Source organism: Coccinella septempunctata, chromosome 3 (genome assembly GCF_907165205.1).
Source record: "Coccinella septempunctata chromosome 3, icCocSept1.1, whole genome shotgun sequence".
NCBI classification, from domain to species: domain Eukaryota; kingdom Metazoa; phylum Arthropoda; class Insecta; order Coleoptera; family Coccinellidae; genus Coccinella; species Coccinella septempunctata.
Genome location: NC_058191.1, coordinates 28279716 through 28304084, shown reverse-complemented (window position 1 = coordinate 28304084; position 24369 = coordinate 28279716). Strand labels below are relative to the sequence as shown.

General features: G+C 32.7%; 1 protein-coding gene across 3 annotated transcripts in view; it reads right to left on the bottom strand.

The window, feature by feature from the left end:
• The window catches only part of LOC123308944 (protein PALS1), a 71794-nt gene extending 49892 nt beyond the window's left edge, over positions 1-21902 (bottom strand). For 2 of the 3 annotated variants that reach the window (XM_044891774.1, XM_044891775.1), the window contains exons 1-4: positions 21697-21902; positions 18225-18310; positions 18062-18171; positions 17845-17902 (exon numbers count right to left, since the gene is read on the bottom strand). In XM_044891774.1, coding sequence (XP_044747709.1) covers positions 17845-17902; positions 18062-18171; positions 18225-18291 — 235 coding nt within the window. In that variant the 5' untranslated portion in view covers positions 18292-18310; positions 21697-21902. Of the gene's footprint in view, positions 1-13863; positions 14099-17844; positions 17903-18061; positions 18172-18224; positions 18311-21696 lie in introns of those variants that run through there. The other variant, XM_044891776.1, reaches the window with a different exon arrangement.
• Between the last annotated feature and the right edge of the window lie 2467 nt (positions 21903-24369).

Sequence of the window (24369 nt, the reverse complement as noted above, 5' to 3'; positions counted from 1 at the left end):
CAGTAATGACCTACTTCTTTCCCCTCAACAACTTGCTTATGCATATCAGACTTGTTATCTTCGATGTAAATCGTTTTTCTTTATACCAAATGATGACCTCTTCGCGAAGGAGATAAGAGCTATCTATAGAAGAAGGAATGAGTGAATACCTCTCAGAATAGTTAATTTTATTACACTTTTTATTACTTGAGGTTTTCCTCTTTCACCTTCTAGTAATGATTCTGAAAAGAAGAATATTTGTGTAAATCCTCAAGTAATCACGAGTGGCCTAGAAAGATTGCGTTTTGAATACTTATACTTAACATAATCATTGAATAAAGACTACTTAGTAGTATTGAGTGTTTTAGAATGATGTTATGTTATGGTGGAATTTAAAATTTTTACTCGAAAAAATTACATGAGTCGAATTAATTAACGAACTATAGTCCACTCGCTTTTATGGAAGTAGTCGCTATGGAATTTTCTAAGTTTTTGTAACAAGAACGGTGTAAGCAAAGAGTAACAACTCTGTTGTGTCTGTTACTCTTTGGAGTAAGGTTAGCAGACATGCGATGTCTTTAATGTCAAAACGATGTCGAAATTGACACAACCATTTTAGCTGCAATGATGTCGTTTTGTGTGAAGAATTTTGAACTGTCTAAGCAGTTTCTCACAATGATTATATTTTTTGAACCCGAATATAACAGATCATTCAGTCAATTCGAAAAGTTAACTTAACTTTTAGTTCTAAAGGGCATCTTTTCTGACATATTAAATATCGAAAGTGAAGAAAATATTTTCAATTCGGACATATTTTTGATTAATTTAGGATATTTCAAATATCAGTAATACAGGTAGTGCATGAGGAAATTAAATTTTGCCACTATGCTGTATAAAAAAATTGTTTCTATCCAGCAATAACCTCAGAATATATCTCCAATCTTCTCCTTCATCTTAGTTTTTCGTAATGAATGAAATGTGGCTGCATCTGTTCCTACGCCACTGGTTGTTGACATTTGAAAATTCTTACTTCAAATGGTTATGAAGGTTGATCTGGAATGCCATGTTTTTTACTATCTCATTTACCTTCCTAGAATCTTTAAGGAAAAAATATTTATTCAATTTTTTTTCTTGAAATGGGAGCTTTTCACCTCTAAATGAAGAAATGAGGAATTTGAATTCGAAATTGATCAGTTTTTATTTGACTCTTCAAAACAAGGATTAATTAGCACGCAATAAATTTAAATTTCTCATGGAGTACCCATAACCTGAATAAATCTTTTTTTTTTGGTCGAACATCGAATTAGAAATGAATTCCACATACGAGAAACTCGGTCATCAAGTCGAGTTCTCTCAGAATCGGACGACTCAAAACCTGTCTGCCCGTAACCGTTAAAAATATTGGGTAAGACGTTGTTTTCAATAATCATCCTTCATTTTCTTCGTGATTACCATCCTATGAATTCGAGGAATGTTACATAATTATTATTCATGAAAAAGCAATCTTAGATTCATTTCGAATTGTAGAGTTTTGATGTTCTCTACGTTGAAAATATCGTTACTGTTACTCTTTTTCATTTCATTTTTAGTTATAATTTTCTAATAGTACCTTCCTATATTGTTTAAGGAGAACAAAAAGATACACACTTATCACGAGTGTATTTTTTTTGTAAGATATAGTTTTAGAACCGATAAAAATATTATTGTCGAGGTGTCAAGATGGTAAGTCTAAAGGATCAAAGTGCCAAAAAATTAAAAGTATCTATTTTTGAATTAAAGAATCTAATATGCCAATCCTTCAAATATTTTTTAACACTCATACACAAAAATAAAGTTATCGCAGGTTTTTCGTGCTGTCTGTGGAAGAGTGCGTGTGAGAAATTTTTATAGAATATTAGAGTCAGTAGACAAGTTAAACAAAATTTTAATCAGTTACTGATTTACGAAAAAGAATCTCAAAAATCTTTTTGCTCCAAATACATATCGAAATGAAAATTTACGGATTTGGAGAATCGAAACCTGAGAAGTTTTTCAATGTTTTTTTTATGGAGGTAATTAACCCATTTTCAGTATTCCTTCATAAGGCACTTGATAGCATACAAAATTCTCAATGTTCATTTGGTATAACATCATTGAATTTCTGTTCTGTTAGAATATTATTTTATTTTCCATTTTTTATTTGTCATTTCATTTTACAGTTTACTTTCACCCACCTGAAGATGCTATTGTGATAGCGAAACACGTGTCGTGCTTTAAAAACACATTTTGTGAAAATCGACTAATCTTTTAGGTATAACTTCATTCGGGTAAGAATGAAGTTTCAGTTTCTGATGAAGAATCCGGAAATATAAAACAATGATTTCAGTTAGATTAAGGTGATAAAATCATTTTCCTCGTAGAATTTAATTATTAGATTGGGCGAGGGGGTCTAGGGTCTAGGCCTTCCACAAAACGTATTATATTGTTATATATTCTGTATTCTCACATTTTTACACTACTTTCCTGACATTTTTAGTTTGCTTTGAGTCTTCAATAATACATATAAAAATAATCACATGCAGTGGCGGGCTCTGCCCTACAAAAGTGTCCTAACATGTTTCCATATATGAATAAATTATTGCTGGCAAAAACTGGCAATATTGCCAGTAAGTCAGAGAGAAGAATCCCCGATTTTCAAGAGATTCAAAACAAGAATAGAATGGATGAAATTGGATTAGTACCGTGTGCTTTGATATCAATTCGAATTGATGATAACAGAGAGTTGTAGACGAATGCAGAAAATGAATTAAACTAAAGTTAAATATATAACATTTCATTATATTTTCAGTTTTGGTATTAGTTTCAAGTTATTTCATGTTAGTATAAGTTAGTAGTCGTTTCAAGAATTCCAAAATGGCGTAGGGGCTTGTAACTCTGCCGAAGGGTTTACTTTAAATTGCAATTGGCTACAATATTCTTATCGTTATCTGAACAAATTCGGGACATAAAATCAAAACATAACTTCTACAGTTTTGAACATTTTCTATTTCGATTTTCTTCTGAGTGTAGCTTATCATTTAATTCTTTCAATTGGTATTTACATAGTTAAATGCAAATTTTCATTTTTGTGAGCTGTCTCTCAAATTAATTTCCTGTATTTTATTATCGATATTACATTTTATTTTCATGATGTTTTTGAATCAATACCTTCACTATTCTCACAAGTCGATAATTGGAGCATAGTTCAGGTATTAATATGGGAATATTTCTTAAACCTACAGCATAATAATAAATTTCTATTTAGGTTGTCACTGTGTTAAAACAAGATAACATTTGAAAGTGGTAGGTTTTGAAAACAAAATGCATTATTTACATAATAGAGAATCGGGTGATGATATTTGGAAAATCTATATACTGTTCGATGTTTATTGTTACTTCAACTCATTATTATAAATATGTATGAAAATGTTGACCTACTTTAAAGTAGGTGGGCGAATCGATTTCATTATTACTTTTTTCATAATTTGTTTTTCACTTATAAGTCATATAATATTATGGAGCATAACAGGAAAATGGATAAAATAGTAGTCTGTTTGTCATTCGATCTATTTTAAGAAAACTATTGAGAATCAAATCATAAAATTCATTCCAAGAAATAATTAATCACCTTAGTAAGTTATTGTTTATTGTATGATAGAATTTCATATCTCGATATTAATACACCTACTTTGAGTCAACTTCTATAATAACTTTGAAATTTATAGCATTTCAGAATTGGAAATCAAAAGAATTTCAATACATTTCGAGGATATTAATCTCTAGCGAAATTTTGAATATGAAAACTTTTCATCAAGGATTTTTCAGCTGATTCTCCCTCCTTAATTCTATCAAAACTATTGAAAGATTAAGAAACCTACAAAATGAAGAGGGGGGCAATAAGTTCGAGCACGAAATCAACCTTTAAAATCCCATAGCACACATGACATCAAATTATTTTAAACGCACGTCACATCGATTCACGTTCAAGTTTGTAGGATAATGTTGTTCTATTTTGGAAATCTTTGAACAGTACCTACTCACGCAAAACAACACAACCCAGTTCCTTTTCCATCATATATGGACCACAAATATCATCAGAATCAGATGCAAACGAATAGCTTCAAAAACATATGAAACTTTTTACTCGAATGAGCCACATCCGAATAGATTGAGAACGAATATAAAAAGGTTAGTCATATCAGTGAAAGAACAATAACGTTATAAAGTATCGTGAAATTGCCCTAATCAATTGGTGCAATTAACTGCATAATCAATGTCCAAATGCATTTACGGATTATCAAGGTATTGGGCGGAATGAGAGGCATTGAAGAAACTTGAAAATGCTGCAACAATAGATAACCAGTAAACTTTCAACTGTAGATAGATGAAAGAAGAACATTTCGAAAAATTACCAAGATAAGGAAGATCACAATCTAGAGAAGCATCGTGTGTGATATAAACAAACTAATAGAAGTTTTTGAGGGAAAAAGGTGAAATGTGTGAGTTGGCTGATTTTATAGATTTCCAGGAACACATATCGTCGACTAGCCAACCATTTCACGATGAAATCAAATATTTTCCATCATGATCTTATTTACTGGAAATCTGTAGTTGTTTTTGAATTAATTAGTTATCTTTAATGCATTTTTTCTGCATATCGAATTCAATTGAATTATTCGAGATAAAATTAGAGAATATCTCATGAAAAAAAAGTGTTTTCTTTGTTGAAAGCTGCAGGAAAACCCCTCATTCATATTGTGTTGAAAATAAAACACGAATAGTTGAAACGTTTTCATTGTAGACGTCCTTGCTCAATGAATACTAACTGCATAATTGTTTTCAATGGCAATGTTACGCTCCAATGCGAAAAATAGGTAGGTACTTTCGTACAGCGTTTCACTCCAATTTAGACAATTAATTTTGATGCATAATATTTATTTGCAATAGGAGCAAAACATTGATTACCATAATGAATTCAATCAACAATTGGGTTCCCAACCATTTCATCGAAATAATTTGTATACCTATTAGATTTAATAATAATCAGTTCAGGAATATTTTCAAGATAATATTGACTGAAATATATTCCGAAAACTTTGAATCAGACAAATTATAATAGGCTGAAGAATTGCGGTCGATGGTCGATGGCCAAATAAAGATCTGTTATTATTATTATTATGAATTAAAATAAATTCTCTTCAATTAAGGGAATTCTAATTTGCAATGAAACAAAGAACACTATTTCAGCTGTAAATAATAATGATTTATGTAAAAAATGGTTAAACCATACTCCAATCAAGTACAAGTTCCATTTTTCGCACTAGTTGGGATCATTATTTTTTTTAGGATCTTTTTTCTCCACTATCCTTTGACCATTTCAGTTTCTGAAATATCACCTTTCCACAGTAGTGGAATCTTGCTATAAAAATATTTTGGGTACATATAATAATTTATATAATATTTTTTGATAATTGACCGTGTCTCAAAGCGTAGTATTTTGCCAGCTTTGAGGTTCATGATAGTCAAAAAAAAATTTACTTTCAATGTTGATTTTAAAGAGTTTAAGCAAGAAAATTTCGGACACTCAACACTTCAGAAATAATGAACAAGATTTGCAACTATTTTTATTCGTTTCTCAGAGTTTAAACTTTATACATCTCCCAAAACTTAAACTTTTCTCTGCTCAGTTGATTTCAAAGTTTCAATATTGGAAAATTCTGTATCAAAATCAAAGACAAAATTTCGAAGAAGTGTATGACGGAACTGTTAAACTCAACATAAGGTGCGAAATTGACAGGCTTCATTTGAAGTTTTGAGCATTTGTTTCCAATAAACAGGTGCTTCATGTAAAACCATGAGTCATAAACTGAATAGTCATTTTCAGAGGGGTTAAAACACCCCTCTGGTAGGAAACTCAAACAATTAAGTACAAAGTACATGTGGGTGTTTGAACGTCGAATGCATGCATCGGCTATATACGTTCACTTTGAGTGTAGAAAGTTGACAATCGAACGGTTCCATCTGAGATAAATCAACTTGTTACCTAGGAACCTAGGTGAAGTGAAGATCCTTGTAAAAGCGCTTTTACTACGATAAAAAAGGAAATTTAAATCTATTTTCCATGTTGTACTCGTTTTCTATGAAGCGAGATTTTCTTTGCTCTTATTGATTCTAGTGACTAGGAAATGAGTAAGGTTACAATAATTTTTCAAGGTCCTGTTCAACTTTTTTCTAAAATACGTTTGAGAAATGCAATCGTTTCAGGTATATGTATGGCTGAAGGATTAGGTCTTCTATTGCCTATTTTTCGGATGTATTTCAGTTCTTAATTATATGTTAGCCCATTCAGATAATTTGATTATTTTCAATCGAAATATGAGAACTCTTGTATAATCATCATATTGTGATTCAGACACAGATACTCTTTCGACAAATTTGACGGAGCAGACTACAACACGAAGTGCCAGTGGAATTCCTAATCGTGAAATTAATTGGCAATTTCGAAAATATACCTGTAATTTGGCTTTCTATCAGTATGTTAGATCTATACCACTGTATCTGAGATTTCACAGAAAAAATCACGAACAGAGTAAGGTGCTACATTATGATCTCTAGTTTCCAATTGAGACATTCGATATGCCTTTGTTATTTTGTTCTGAAATCTACGTTAAAGATACAGGTTGAAGTGTTTTTCTATATTTAAAACCCAACTACATGAAAATAAAAAATATTGAGACCTAAACGAATGTTGTGATATAGAAAAGGAAGCTTTTAATTTCATTACTTTTTACCAACCTCAATTGGGGTATATTTTGTAAAAGACGCAATTATTTTTGTTGAGTGATAGAATGTGCCATATTATAGAAAATAACATGTTCAAAAATATTTCAAATAAATTTGGTCCGAATTCGTAGTAATATTTTCTCTCCTAAAATTGAAGGACCTACGGTTTTCGAGATACCGTCACCACCCATAATAAATCACCCTGTAGATATAATTTATGAAAAAATAACGGAATGCAGAATTATTAAATTATGGGATCCGACATAAAACTCTCAACTCAATCTTCATTTATCTAAATGAACCTATTTAGGTTCAATCCATTTTAACATGACTATTTCAAATAGGTAGAGAAGTTCAATGCTCTGTCTGAGAACTTCCAGAGTAAAAGGACACTTCTGGATCTATGAACATTTCCGCCCAAACTATCTAGGTGTAGTACGATTTTTTCACACATGGAATCAGAGAAATGGAAAGACATTGTTTTGAATAAAGATAATAGGAACTTAGTATTAAGGGGAAGTAGTATATACGATTCGAGATCAAGACGATCGACATTGGTTGCTTTACGGATGCTACCCCAAATACGGAAATGTGTCACATCTTCGAGCAATAGCCTGAATTACTAACTGAGTCAGATGAAGAGTAGAAACTACCAAGCGAGAGGTTATATTAGGAATATTGAATATTTTCCAGTTATTCCTGAATTCAAGCGTAATTTTGGTATGTATCATTATGAAAATTTTTACAATATGTAAAAAATTAAATCGCCGATGTCACCCTACAGATATTTTTATCGAAATAGGTTGAAAAACCATCGAAAAATGATTGTGAAGATAAGGTTTATAGACACTAAAGTTCACCTTTTTTTTTCTCATAAAAAAACACCTAATTTGAAAAAAAAAATAAGTGGGGTGACATCAAGACATCCTTTACCTTCAATTTAAGAAGAAATTTAGGCTTTACGTGAAAAATTTGAAGCAAGAAATTGAGAGCTAGTAAATGCCGTTTTTGAATGGTATTACTTCCCCTCAAGAAAGCCCCCTCTCAGTCAAATGATATGTTATCTGAATTATCGAAAACGGGATCAATTTTTTTTATTTCTTATTTACAAAAAGTTCGATTAGCAAAGAAAGTAAAAATTGTTGTTGCAATGTTTATGAAACAAAAAATTTTGACCAACAACGATGAAATCACAAATCGTTAATTTTAATTGCACATTTCCAGGGAACGTTACCATATTTATTGAATATTGATATTCGCAGGTATTCAAATGTAATCCTAATTATTATTACGAGCAGGTCTTAAACAATAACTGCGTCGAACAATGAGCTATTGCAATGAGTTTTTCCAAAGTTAAACGCAAACAGAATAACATTCTATGAATCATCTGCTATTTAAAAATGTACAACACATCCAATTCTTTCGTATCGATGATTGCTGTTCTCCTTGAGGTGCGCTATTTATCATTATGTATCTTCAAGCGCCGCGATGACGATGATTTCGAGAAATAAAGTGGACAAGGTAATATCAAAGTCGTCCATGGAGAACATATTCATATTTGTGAAAGAAAAAATCAGTTCATAATCTCCACATCATGCAAATCCATCTGATTCGTACCTACAAGGTTATTAATATAAACTGATTTAATTCAGATGCATACCACTCGCTGATATATAAATATCATCAAGTGTTACGATCTGAATTGAAAATTGAACTATCCAATTTGCCATCGTCAGGGCCCTAAATGGAGTACGCTCCACCGAAGAAAAGCAGATGCTGACCACGGTTCGGTCTTATTTGAACACATCAGCGTTTCATACTGTGTTACTGGAAAGTACTCAGTAGCGCATGCCAGAGTCAAATGAGACCGATACCATGGTCAGCATCTGTTTTTCTTCGGTGGAGCGTACTCCATTTAGTGCCCTGACAATGGCAAATCGGCTAGTTCAATTCAGATCGTAAAACTTGATGATATTTACATCAGCGGGTGGTGTGCATCTGAAATAAATCAGTTTATTATATCTATTGCCTTTAGGCGTGATCTTTTCGGTTATTAATATGGTTGGAAATATGAAAATGAAGAGCAGTGAAGTTGATGATAAAATTTATGTTAGGTTTTTTGAACACATCTGCCTATATGCCCTTAAAATGTTTGAATTCATTCTATAAACACGAGGCAATGAAATTGGTCGAGGAAATAACAGTTTTTATATTTAAAAGCTGTAATTGCTTTGGTCAACTTCATTACAGAATTCCTTGTTCATTAATTATGTAATTATAATCATATATGTAAGTATAGTCTGTCCTTGAAATATGAAACCTAGCGAAAATTTTTGAAATATTTATTCAGAAAAAATTGATCGAAAAACAATTTTATATTCACGATACCGTGGCTTTATGGAAAAATTAGGTAGCAAAGGCCTTGAAATACTTGAGTAGCCTAATATACCATAGAAGTACACCAGAGGCTGTAGCTCTTTTTCAGTTTGATAAGGTCAAGCACAAAATTTTATTCGAAAATGGAACAACAATAGAATTAGAGGTAAAACACATCAGCTTCTCACTTCATTCAATATTTCATATTAAAAAAAAGATGCTAATGGTTAAAATCTTATAATGTTGTAGGCGATTATTGTGAGGTAAGTAGAGGTGTTGCCCAGGGCACTGTTTTGGGACCCTTGTTTCTTCTCTTGTATGTAAATTATATTCTCAACATTTCACTTGACTATATACTAATTCCCTTTGCAGACCACACCGCTGTTATGTTCACTAGTAACAAGCTGCATTACAGTTGAAGACAATATGAATAACTCAAAAAAATTCCATTTTTATTCTAATGAATAATGTGAATAACCTAAAATCATTAGCATAACAAAAATTATTACTTTCCAATAGTATTTTAATAAGCTTCATGTTCAATTGTTGTTGAACAAAACTGTATTTAACTGGCTGGGAGACTGCTGTGGATAGCCGTTTGATTTTCTAATCAAAAAATTTAATTTCTCTCTCTCTCTAAACGTTAAATCTGAGAGAGATGTTTTCCCAATATAAGGATCCTGAAGCGTTCCCCCAACACCTAAAGAACAGTGGAATCATCATTTGAAAGGCTGGACCTGGTCGAAAGAACCTCACGGTCAAGTTAAGAAACATCATAAATTTCAATATTAAAGGAATTTCCAACGACAAAAGTGATTATTCACCAGAATCAGCAGAAAAATGTGACTCAAAGGTGATGTTACACTGAATAACCACTTCATTGAACGATTCAATGATTATTTATTTCTTTCTGTCACTAGGTCTGACTCGTTTCATTTCTTTTTGTGATTTCATATATGATTTTCGAGATGTACAAAGGAAGAAGAAAATTTATTTTGATAAAATTAGTATCGTTAAATATGGTATAAACCTTCAGTAAAAAAATCATCATGACTAGATACAGTACCTACTCATGGGAGTTTTTTATAATGATTTTTTCCTGTGCTCTTGTATTATACGCCGTTAGGTTATGATTAATTCTTAAGCTGACCCCTGCTAGTACATTTCATAAGCATGCTATAGTTATTGTTCGATGTCTAAAAATTTACTGCTCATATTTTAAAGAAAATGTGTATACATGGTGACCCAGGGGTCACCTATCCAAGCTGTCGACTTGATTTTTTTTGGAACGACAAGTCCGATAATAAGCACATCTTGAAAATATTTTCATCTCTGTACAGGATTTCCGAAAATGAAATACACTCATAGATATAACGTATCTACTTAGTTTTTGACCTAATGACTTACGTCTTAAGTCAATTCATGTGCAAATATCGTCGTGCAAATATTCATAACTTCAGAGCTTTTCAACATCACTCAACCATTTTTTCCAGTTGACTCCTCAAGCTTGAATAACAAATTGCAATGCGACTTTTTCCAATGGAGTATTTTATTGCACCATTGCTTGACATTTTTGAAGATCTTTGATTAGATAAAAGGATTATGTGGTCTGCTTTGTAAAGTTTGTCAAATAAGTTGCAAAATAAGAAATGTGGATGGTTTTTGAGAAATCTAGTAGACCTGAAGATGGTTTAAAATTAGGATCACTGAAGCCTTCAGTTGATGGCCTATTTGAGCATTAACAATAACAAGTCGCCTCTTCCTATATTTTCTATGTTATTTTAAACCACCCAATGAAACTTGAAATGAACTGAACTCGATTAAAAGTTTCATGTACACATCATTTTGTTGATTTGCTTCCGTGTTCGAATATCATTGTGTTTTGAGTATTGAATTAATTCATCAACTTTCTCATCGAAGAAACTTCGAATTTCGCAAATTCCTACACTCTCTTTGCATTATTCAGTTAACGATGTGTGAAATGTCTTAATTAAAATTCCCATAGAGGAATTGTTTCTTGTTGTGGGTATTTACATTTGAAATTCCACGGTAGAATGCATTCGTCTATTCTATTGTGTATTTATTTTATGGATGATACCGATGATTACATGGTTTTGTCAAAGGAAATTGAATATTTACACATTTTACTCATTTTTAATTTTCATTTCCAAAAGATTTGGAAACGAGCACAAAGAAGAGAATTTCGCAGTTTTAAGAAGTGCTAATTAGAAAAATCCATTCTGCCAAGTGTCTCCTAGAACAAGTGAAAATTGATAGATTGAATTTATTTATATATTATATTTTCTGAACTCGTGAAAACCTTACTATTAGCAAGAACTTACAAGAGAACTTCCTTGTTCAAAACCAATCAAGCTACCAAAATAAATTTTTTTGGGGTGACTTTCTTTGACTCTCTTTGAATTATAAGGGAACACCAACTAAAATTTTTCCTTCTCGCGTTTGCTCAATTTCATTCCTGTCAGAAAAAAATAAATATTGCTCAGGTGCCATCTCTAGGAGGCTGTATCTATGCAGGGCCTGCTCATAATAAAATTATATGAAAGACCCACACTACGTTTTGAGAAGGAATTTCTCCTTAAATATTTACGAAACTATCTACATTCTATACATTGACGAATATTCCCCTTGTTGAGATATTTTTGATTTGGTACCAATTTTGAATTTTGTAAATGTTAAATTTTACAACTGACTTTTGATAAATCCTAACATATTTGCTAGATTTGAATTTTATTTAGGAATTATAGAGAAATATTAAAAAAATGTTCTCAGAGAAACATAAAAAGTTTAAATTTGCTGCATTAATGAAAGTTTCCTAATTCCTTCTAAGCATAAGCAAATTTTCTCCCTGAAGTGCATCCAACCTTCTAATCTTCTGAATGTCTAAATATTTGGTATTTGGGCATATGTGGAGATGGATCTCAGTTATGGTATAAGTATACAGCGGCGTAGCTACCACCCCAACCATAGGGGGCTCCAAGCACTCACCAGCAATGTTTGAACTAGATGAGAAAAACTTCATATTACATAGGTATGTATTTTGAAATTTTTGTTTATTAATTAATCATATGGATAAAATAAAATCATTCGCTTTTTACGCTTCAGTAAGTATGTACTGCATTTCTTTTGTCCCTTATATCGTATCGTGTCGTAATATTATGCCTCATGTACACGTTCTGCAGTACTCCGATATCTCGATTCTTTTTTTCATCTCTCTCGTCACCAGTAGCTTCAAATTTAGCTCATTTGAGGCTTTAATTTTTTTCTCGAAAAAATACCTACATATTGTGTTCCTATTATACTTTGCTGAGAATGCTTTGAAATAAATGTATTTTATTATAATAGACGTATATGTTCTTCCTTTGAATTTTTGACATTGGAACCTGTCTGATTTTTATGAAAATCAGAAAGAATCATTCAAGTGCAATGCGATGTAACAGAAGCAATAAAATATTACTGTTCCATACAATTCCTGTAACCTCTACAGAAGCTGAAAGATCATGCAGCAAAATTAAAAATAATAAAGAATTATTTGCAGGTATACTATGGACTATCAATAAAAGATAAAGCTGAATTAAGTCTAGATTCCACTGAAGTCATTGCTTCTTTCTTGAAAAATAAGGCTAGATTTATTTTAAATAAAACTGGTTATTCAAGTCAACATTTGTACATGAATATATGTAAATTCTGTTCAATGTTTTATGTTTTTCTTATTCACAATAGAATATTTCATATACATATATCTACAATAAATTTTTCGATTCATCTCGTTTGATTTTCCAATAACAACATTCAAGTAGCTATATATTCCTGAACTCCCCTAGTGTATAACTATGCTCACGCAAGACTTACTTACAGTAAGTAGTTTTGCTGTGCCCTGCGGTGCAAGGTGAAGAAACGATGATGAGGTAGCTTTGCAGGTTTGACGTATTTCTATTTAGACTTTTTTTAAACTGAAAAAATTAATAAGGGGCTTGATCTTGTTTTTTGCACCAGGGCTTCCGACTATTCAGCTACGCCACTGCATACGTAGATTACCTTGTGGATGATTCTGATTCCATTTCATTTTCTATAAATGTCTTGTTGTATATCTATCCAGTAATTAGGACTTTTAAATATTTTTTCTTCATTTGAGGGACGGAATATGGAAATTTAATATGAAATATTGAGATCCTGATTGAATTTGCTGAAAATTGTACATTGAACAGTTTCAGAATTATGAGAATTGAAGAATTAATGATTCCATAAGAAACGAAATTTCGTAAATAGGTATCATAAATTTCCGAAACGGTTCGTACCAAGAGGGTGTAAAAAAGAAACAAACCAAATTCAACTACTTCCAAATAAAAATGAGGCTCATGGGGGAGAGATATCATAAGCTGATTTAAATGCCAAAAACATAGAAAATCATCTCAAATATTGTTCCAATCGTTTTCTGATTATTTTTGAGAAAGATGAATTCACACAAATAAATTAATTTTAAACTACTTATTATCGATTACTTTACACTAGAGTAGGTACGTATTTTTGTTTGTTTATTCTCATGAAGATTTGATGTGATTCACTGTGGTGTTTGACTCTAAGCAATTACTGCAAGCGCGGATGTGTAAAAAACATTTCCCATCCTATATCAACCTATAAGTGGATATTAAAGTTGGCAAGCATCGCATAACCAGATGCTTTACGTACTTTGACAACAAGAATCCTGTAAGTTGAAATCCTATTAAAGTCTACTCATTGAACATATAGGAAACGTTGGCACAAACACACGGAATTTTTCCGGAATACACAACACAATGGCACTGCTTTACCACCGCGACACTCATCAACAAAAAGAGATCGTCATCTTATTACGAACCCACTTTTCCGCGGATATTTCAGTGCTCTGAGGACGGCACTCGCCACTATTCGAAACGCGATAACTAGCGACGTAGGTAAAGCGAGAATACACAGGTAAACTGCCTTTACCTGTTCGGTTTCAGCGGCGACAGTGCTCGAACTCCGACGAGTCAAAAATTGTAATTAATTTTAGCTATGAACGCGAATGGTATACGTTTACGTAATGTTTGACATATGCCAGTTTCCATGAATTGCATGGCCGGTTTCACAGGTTTACCGAGGGGGTGGATGTGAAATCAGGACTATCGGATTTCAATTGACGTTTGTGAAGGCACAATATACGCTAAACTGATTCGATTTCGGTTTCAGACCTGGAAGTCTGATACGTGAATCAGGTGAATGGACTTGGAGAATGTGAACTCGATTGGGTGGCATTCGGATAGGTTTGAAGGAGAATTTTTGTGGGGAAAATATAGTCGGATGATTCGACAGGAGTTATTCAGGTTCACTGGTAAGAACGGAAATAAAGGAGTAACGGAGATTCTTATATGCCCTATAATTAATATAGAAAAATCTTAGACCTCATTATTAGATCTGGGCTTGAAACTTAAGGTGTACCTAATATTATCTGGCACCGCAGTACCTAGAAAAACATTCAAACAACGCTATTTTCCAAAAGGCCAACCACTTAATGCTCTGCCGTACCAGTGAAAACTGGTATTGATGATCATGCAAGATATTTACCCAGAAAACAATTCTACACTAGACATGAACTCATGAGATATTTGAAATGCAGGGTAAATAGTTTGGGAGCCGACGATGCTAAATTGGGTTTTACTCGAGCGTCGTGGAGACCTAGTGGATTTTGAAGATTAGATGGTAAAAAGAAAAAAAGGTTCTATGATGTATGCACTTTCAGCGGTGGGGAAAGCGTTTGCAGGGCAAACGTCAAGCGTGTCTCTGATAATAAATTCATGCTTATCTGACAGTTTGCGCAGTGGGGCTGGCCCTACGGAAGAGTTGAAACTGTTGAAAATTTTTTTTTCGAGTGTGTCTGATTTTTTGAGGATATGTTCATTGAACCTAAAGGAAGCTACTTTTCGAGAGACTGACAATTCAGACGCAATGTCACGGCGGTCCTTGGAAAATGCAAAAAAAAATCGTTACTTGTACCTACATACTCGAGCGTGTAAGATTTTCATACAGATGGTTAATTTCATGGTTGTAGACTTGTTGACCTATTAATCTGACACTAATCAGGGGGGGATTCTTAAGCTCACACTTTGAAGATGATAACAATGCAGTTTTTTAAAATATCTCCCTTCTTGTACCTCTAATCGTTTTTCTATTCATTATGAAAGTTGTTGATAATAAAATTCTGTACAACTTTTATCTGAAGCAATTTTAAATACTCTTAGCCGTTTTCGATCTAGAGGTTGATGAGGGCGAGGAGCTTAGCCACACATGCGAAAGGCCAAGGTCAATGTAGAAACCCAGCCTAATGAACATTCATCGCCATATATCTCAAAAACGTTCAAACGTAGAAAAAATTGCTTCGGACAAAATATGTAGAAAATGTTATGCTCCATTACTTTAATAATGAATGCGACAATTTGAAGCCCAGGAGAGGAGAAAATTCAAAAAATCTGATTTTTGTGATTTTTACTGCCAATTTTTATTGTTTTGGCTTGCTGAAACTGTCAGATTATATTTTTTCCATTAGCTTCAAATAAAAAAAGCGAGAATGTACACGTGATTTTTTTTTTGGCGCCGTCCCACACATTTTAGTCACGCTTAAATTATCAGATTAAGAGAATATATACTTTTAAACATGTAATTAACCACATATATCTTAATCTGATACGCTCGAGTTTGTACAATGATCGTTTTTTTTACTATTCTGACAGGCTGTCCTAAACTTTTCCTCCTATATACAGATCTAATTTTTGGGAGAGGTACTCTACAGGGTCCAAGGTATCTCCCCTTATATTAATCTGACACGCTCGATTAAATCCCGAATTTCCCTCTTGGGCTCCCCAACTAAAAGTGGTTTCTATGATGACAGATGACAGCGAACTTTACTCACAATACGCGATTACCTGAATTATTGTCAGATCACATTCAATACGCCATTTTACTGAAATGGGCATTTTGAATATTCAATCAATCCTTGCAATTTTGTAGTAAATTTTTACATATTCTAATTCAACTGGAGCCACATTTTTTATTTCGACAAATTGAATCAATGATGAATGCCCCAATAATTCCCTTATATAAAGCGGAATCTAGTTTCTGAGTATGTATTTCAAATTATTATCTTTGAAGGAAAATTCTAATTTTCTATGCTTTTTCTTGAAGGTTAAATCAAGATTCACATGCTTACCAAATATAAAATTCTTATTCCTTGTGGTTGAAAAGATATTCAGCAAAGTAATCCGAAAATGAAGAAATCTGATTCAGCTCAATGAAATAATTCAGGAACTTTAAAAATCGAATGTCAGAAGGTATTTGTTTATAATTTTCTGTCGAACAAGAAAGTTAAATAAAAATATTATTCAACCGAAATTCCACAAATTTTAAATGATGATTGGCTTCGGCTATGAGAGAATAATATAAAATGAAGTCCTCCATTCATTCAGAGAGGAATATACTGATTTACCGCCCACGTCGCAAAGTGCAATAAATATCGTCGCTTCCAACAAACGTTGAACATGATATAGGTATAACCTTCAAGAATAATGGTAAAAATAAGACTTCCAGTAAAAATCATCATATCTCAAATTTGGGACAAGCTGCATAACATTTTTTCACATAAAAAAAGCAATTTCAAATACTGATCGATATTAACAACGAAAGAACTGTCTTTGATTCACTGAATTTATTCCAAGACACGCACTGTATATTATGTATATTATATTTTTTCTCGTTTCACCTCTACCTTTCTGTCCATCGTTTTGACCTTATTGGAAACTCTTCAATAAGGAAATGAAAACATTCGAATGCTAAATGAAAATTTCATTGAAGCAATGGAAAGCTGCCTCAAGAGTTCATTTCACATTAAAAACAACGAACGAAACTTCTCAGTTTTGAGCTCTTGAGAATCCTCCAATTCTAAGTTCCTCATTTCTGCACTTATGTGTACCTTCTTTCTGTAAATACCTTCCCATTCATATCATTCAAAAAACATAACGGATGTTTATCTTGCTTATTACTCATTATCTTTCTAGCGAACAACCCTCATTCGAAATTAATGATTCATCCGTGAAGAGAAATGGTCGCTTTTGTCTTTACTCAAAACGAATCCCTTAAGCTTCCATCTCATGTGAAAATATTGAGAAATCGTGGAAGGGCCACGGAGTTATTTTATATTCAATCCTTATGACTTACGTCTTCGAGGTAGTAAATACAACAAAACAAGCGAAGAGTTGAGGAAAGTCACAATTTCACCAGGATACGAATTGAAGCCAATGGCGAGACATTTCGAGAAATTTTTTCATGTGGAAATTGATAGAAGAGATCATTTCACCTCGGAAAGTCAATAACATGAATGAATATTCGTTCTTCGATGAAAAAAAATTTTTTTCGTTTGACGAATAAAAAATTTTGAATTTTTTCTTTCGTTTGATGAATAAAAAAATTTCTGACTTTCCGAGATGACAAACTGATAGAAATGAACTATAATGAAAACCCAATATAAATTAGTTGTTTCTGACGTAAGATATTCATTTTCTCTTTTTGAACTGTTAGTGGTCAGTGGGCATATATAGAGAGGAGATGTTATTTTACCCTCATGAACAGTCATCAAAAGAAAGAATAGAAGCTTTTACTCACCTAGACGTGGAGCAGTTCTTCTCTTGACGCGAAGGCATATTGTCCTCGATCTTATACACTGCAAAGATATGCAATAGTCAATTTTATTTTTATTATATGAGGAAAAGTTTCGAGAATTTGCCTGGCGGCATTTTGCAGGGTTGTTTTTTTCTCTGGAGATTTTTCATGGATATCTTTCTAGCTACATACACATAGAATTTAATGCTAACTGATTCACCTGATGAATATGACTGATAACCTCTGTATGCGTAGCTTCCTCTAAGGTTTTTCCATTAACCTCAAGAATTTCGTCTCCAACCTCCAAATTGTCTTTATCAGCAGGTGACCCTTAAAAAGTCATTTTCAATGATAATTACAGTTCAATTCCAATGTTTCCTTACCGTATAATTTGATGCGCTTGTCCTTAGTTTCAACCAATATTATGACATAGCCTCCTAGATCTACCATGGTTTTCCAGGATGCAATCCTGAAACAATCAGAAAAAATACATAAAAAGACGAAGAACAACTTCTTATTTTCGACTTTTTAATGTTTATAATGGTCAAATCCACGATCGTTCATCACCAATCTCGACATAGTTTTTCAGAATTCACCCCTTATATTCAGTTTGCTGAAAGCTGTATTATTTACAAATACAAATACAAATAATTTATCGACAACTCTGACATTTACAGCAAATAACATTATATTAAATTTATTGAATATTTCTTACCTAACTGCCGGAAAAGTTGTATTGTGCATCATTTGAAAATGATTCAGTGTAGAGACAAATGTTTTCATGGTACATACATACTTTCTAAGAAGCAAGAACATATCCTAACCAACACACTCTAAACAACATATCCTAATGCCTCGATTAATTTTAGATTTAGATTACTGGATTTACAGATTTTTTTTTTCTTTGAATAATAAACTGCTTTACTGATGGTACTTCTTGTACCATCTATTTTTTGAAAGCATAATTTGGCTTTGGTAAGTGTGTCTCAGTGCGGATCGTGACTCTGCAATTGTCTTTTTTATTATATAGATACATGTTGATTTGTTTTCTTCTGTGTGTGTTGTTTTTAGCCCTGAAGAAGCGACATTATATGTTGCGAAACTTCGGCATTAGCTAAGATTTGCTGATTTTTTTTCACCTTAATTCAAATTCTAGGGATAAAAACAATAATAAATAAGGGATGAAAAATCCGTGGCTTCTTCGTCATTGAGAAATTTCAAATTGCAGGAAATGAGGAAATGCCATAGAAGAAAATAAATTTTTCGGTATAATTTAATGGCATCAAAATGAATACAAGTACCTACCTACACTTGTTCAAAATGAAACCGCTACTTTTCAAAAACTCTGCAATCCTGTGAACCACGCGGAACTATTTGTTGCTTCAAATATTCCAGTTAACACTATGCGTAAAACTTGGTTTGTTTTGATATTTTACACCCAATTTTGAAAGAACAAATTGCACTTCAACGATGGGATTCCTCTAATATAATAGAGGTTATTTATCACAGGAAATCATAGTTTCAAAATAAAGTGCATACAATTATTTGTGATGAAGGTAGGTAGTATAAATTTTTCACGGTCAAACTCCCAAAATTTTATTCGGGTGGTACATATTTCATACATAATTGCCCTTTAAAAGAATGAGTTCTTTTTTGTTACATAAATATTTTACCACAGAATAATTATTTTAAATTGTAAAAAGCCTATCTTTCTGATATAGGTATCGCTTTAAAATATTCTCAGCAACGTGAAAGAGACCTAAGCTATTGGAAGATATCTACAAAAAAAAGACTTTGTACAGATTGCAGTTGATAAATTTGTTCAGATATCTAAATTCTTGTATAGTATGTTGATGTACTATTCAGGTTTAGATTAACCACTTACTATTCTTCACGATGTTGATCCCTTTATTTGAATTATCAGTCATTGGTATAGAGAATAGATTATTAACCACAAAGTTCATACTATCATTTTCTCATTTATATTTTATAGACGAAGGCTGGAACAGGTCAAATATTTTTTTTGATTACAAAAATTTTGATGTTCAATTTAGTCTTTTGACGCGGGCTGGAGGTAAGCTGAGTTTTATTAAATAGCAACCCAAAATAACTATAAATTTATTGATAGATTGGAGAAAATTCAGAGAAACTTTATCAGAAGTTCACCTTTTGCTGCTTCATGTGTCCAATGTAGATTATTTCTAGACCAGAAACAATTGGTAGTTAGACAATTCAGTATTTCATTCAAGCCAAATGAGGTTTCATAACAAAAAATTATATTTGAGGGAATATACTGATATCCATTACATCTTCTCATTATTATGTCACAGATTACAATCGGCAATCGTAATCATTCTTGGAGAGTAGAATTTTATATTCAACATTAGCTCACTTTTTTTTTAGATATGTCAACTATTATAGAAGATCTAAATCACGTGATGTGTAGATACCTCTGTAAATCTTCCACAGTTATAAGCAAATCATTCATATGTAGGCTCATGGGTATTACCTTCGAAATTTTCAATCGTCCAGATTTCATCAAATTTTCCGAAGAACATTTCCCTCAAATTAAGCTACAATTCTACTAACTAGAATTTGAAGCCTTCAGCTCACAAAAACTGTTTGCCCTTTTTACTAAGTAATAAGCAAATAATTCACGTTAGTCTCCTTTCTTGTCCATAATTTTTCGAGGGAAAAGTTGATAAGATTGCATATAAAAAGTTGGCAAAATATAGAATTTTTTTTTAATCACAAAAATGATACTGCTCAGAGAAAATAAGATCACTTAAAATGTTCGTGATCAACCATCACCCTCAAAATACGTGAAAAAAATCAGAATTCGAATTCGATGAGTACATCCATTTTATCCCCATAATAAAAAAGGGTTTATTAAACCCCTTCTCTATCCATTTCTGGCAAAAAAAGTTAGGATTGAAAAATTCAACCCAAGACCTCTATGATGCATAAAAATCCGCGTAATTCAAAACGAAAATTGACCTGTTAAAGCATTTCTATAAAATAGTAAATAGAGAAGCTATGAATTTTGTGCCTTACATTTCATACACTATATATGTTCAACTCGCTGTGTATGATTGATCTCAATAATGGGTCCGAAAGGTGTAGGTACTACATAGTTATGAAATTAGTGTTGACCTTGAAAAATTTCTAGTTCGTCCCATATACCTCCCATTTGTTAAAAATATTTCTAAAATTAGGCTCGACACATATTTAAATAATCTCAATCATGTTTAATTACAGTTAAGATAATAGAATAGCTTCCTAGAACAGTAACACCGAACAAGTTCACCTCAACATAATAACCAATTGCATTCCTACAAATGCGCAAAAATCAGAGTTCTACAAAATGTAAATGTTGATTGAAAATTGAAACTAACTGGGAAGAATAATTCGGTTTTCCAATAGTAAATAAGCAATGAATTCAATTTGACCCACTAAAGAAAATGGATTTGATTGCCATTCACACTATACCCTCAGCAAATATGTGGTGCATGACCAAAGCAATTATTTTTTACTATTTCTTTGGAATTATAAAAATATCTCAATTCATCTCTGGTTCAAGTTCCTTAGCGATTTATTTATTTAATTATATTATTAGTGCACAATTCGAAATACAACATGAAATTGCAGGCCAGGTCAAGATTTGACATAACATATGAAATGGTGGAACATGACCCAATAATAACCACGATAAAATACTGATTTTTAAATAATTTGAGGACATGTTTTCTTCAGTTTCGATGGAGGTTCAAATTTTTTCCTCTCAAGTTCACTAATTTTTCTCTAAGGTAGAAATATGATGATTGGAAATGAACATCAACTAGTGGATTCACATACCTTTTTGGGTGGAAATTATATGTTCATCCCGAAATCCATATCACATGAATGCAACATAAAATTATCCTATAGATACGTTTAAAATTGTGCGTGTAGTTTCATCGTTTGTTGTTCTCTATTGATTGATAATTTTCGATTAATAAAATTAAACCGTCGCGAAGGTTAAAACGTAAAAAAACGCCCGATTCTGTTTCAGGTACTAAGGATTCTTGGGATTCTGTTGGTGTAGTCCAAGTGCGCGAATTTATTCCACCATTTGAACCTCTTCTTGAGTCCCATATTCACGGGAAAACCATCACTGGAGGTGGTCATCTTCAGGTCCACTCTACATACCCACCGATAGTGTTCTCTTCGCGTTGTTGGCTACGCGGGACATTTTCGTGAAAACGTCGAAAATGGGGATGACACGGGTGTGGATGCTGGCCGAAGACGAGGCTGAACACTTGGGATCAATAAGGTCCTCACACAGCATCAAGCGCCAGGATTCTCCTCCCGAGCCCCCTCCCCCACTCCCTTACCCCTCCCGACGATACGTTCACATTTCAGGTATGGTTTGCCAGAGGGCTCACCTAGTTTTTTCGGCCAATCCGAGTATTGTCGAAAATGACGTAATCGAAAATATTTTGCGAGCCTTAACTGCGAATTTTCCGGCATGAAAATGAGCCGATTCAGGCCCGATTTCGATTAGTTCGAATTAGATCAATGAAAATGTTGGTTATATGGCCTGAGATCGGGCTACAAGATTACTACGTTCAAAGGTTAAATAACCTTTGACTTAGATCAAATGATCGAAGTAAATTTTTTGCGTATAATCATGAATGCAAGATATCTTTTGAGTCTGGAAATCTCTTCGCAACTATTTTTTATTGAGTTGAAATCATTTTTTTTCACATAAAATTCTGTTCAATTAATATTCAAAGAAATCATCAACAATTTTATAGCGATACATGTTAAAAGCTTGTCTCAACCTCTTCGCAGCCCGGTATTAACATTCCGACAGATTTATATGTTCATGGCATACTAGGCATACATATATACCATTGTATTTTATATATAAAATTAAATTTCATTCCGTTTCGAGAACCATGACCTGTGTAAATATGGATTGCCACCTCTTGAAGATGAGTGAGAGTGAAAGAGGGTTTTGGCGCTATCATCAGTATCATCGCCATCGCTACAAATATACGAATTCTCTTTATTACCAAAGAGGAACCTTCCTCTTTGATATTACATGTAGTTGACATTGTAAGTACATAATAAGAGCCCTCCAATATTTGTCTGTGAAATACTTGAATCTAAAATGTGAAATGTCTTTAGATTAGGCGCTTGTAAGTCACTATAGTTATCTGTCAGTAATGCAGGTCGATAAATAATATTTCAACAAAAAAACATTTTTTTCGATTCGGCCCTGATAAAAAGATACAGACATTTTGAGTTTTCATAATGAGATGTGTTACCCCTGGAAAAACAGAATTACCTTCAGAATAACCTACTAAATCTATGAAACTAACATCTGTGTATCTTTTAAACAGAGTTGTATTCAGCCAAAGAAGATACTCAATTTCTCGAATTTCACAGATACTATTTAATTTTTGAAGATCAAATTACCCGAAAACGGCGCATTATACGAGAAAATAAGAGGAGTAGGTACTTTTATTTTACTAAACGTTCGAATATTCATTAGATAGCGTCCAACATACTTTCAACAGTTGGGTTCTCTGGGTTTTTGGTAGTTTTTAAGGTACGTTGGTACGTAATGGTCATATTGAGGAAACTGGATCTTGTGTTCGAAATAAATAATAAATTATATTTCAAAATTAATTTTCATTCGATAAAACTATTTGTGAGCTAGACCTGAAAACAACATTTTTTATAGTTTCTTAACAGCCTGTATATTTTAAACCGAGCTGATTCGGAAAAAATAGTAAAGAAAAAAGTGCATCTTATGACCTTAAGAATCTACTGTCAAAATATTTGTACGAGTCAAAAACACACCCTGTATATGTATATTCATTTAAGTAAGACATAGGAACCTGCTAAAATCATTGATAATCATGAAAATTCTAGATCTTAGATCTTATGTTGTTAAGGAAGAATAGGGTGTACGGTGTACCTACATACGAAGGCATAGGTATGGCTTTAAACCGTCAACTAATAAGTTTGAGACGGAGGTCAATGATGATTGTCTAATGAGTAGGTCTGGTCGACTGATTAAACAACCAGAGAAACTAAATTTGTAATTTCATGCTAAAAAGGGGAATGTAATACATGTAGTTCTAGTTCAATATTTGTCAATGAAATTCTTGAATATATATCCTAGATCATTCTAGAATGTAAAATATCTTCAGTTATTTGTTTCTAATCCTGGTCAATAAATAATATTTTAAAAGCCTGTGTTTATTCTGAGGCATCTAGTAAAATATTATACATTTTCTTCAGTATGAGATCAAATTTGCTCATAGTTGAATACAGTCAGTGGCATGCCACTGATACATACGTTCATATATATAAAGTTTTTTTCTTAAAATGGGCCCAAAAATCACCCCCATAAATATTGACATTCAATGAGAAAACACCTTGTATAGCTGTTTGAATCAAGAAAGTTTGTCACTCCGAATTAGTCTCTAGGGAAGTCATTCTTCGATAGCCTCAATTCCGTAAAGCATAGCTGCT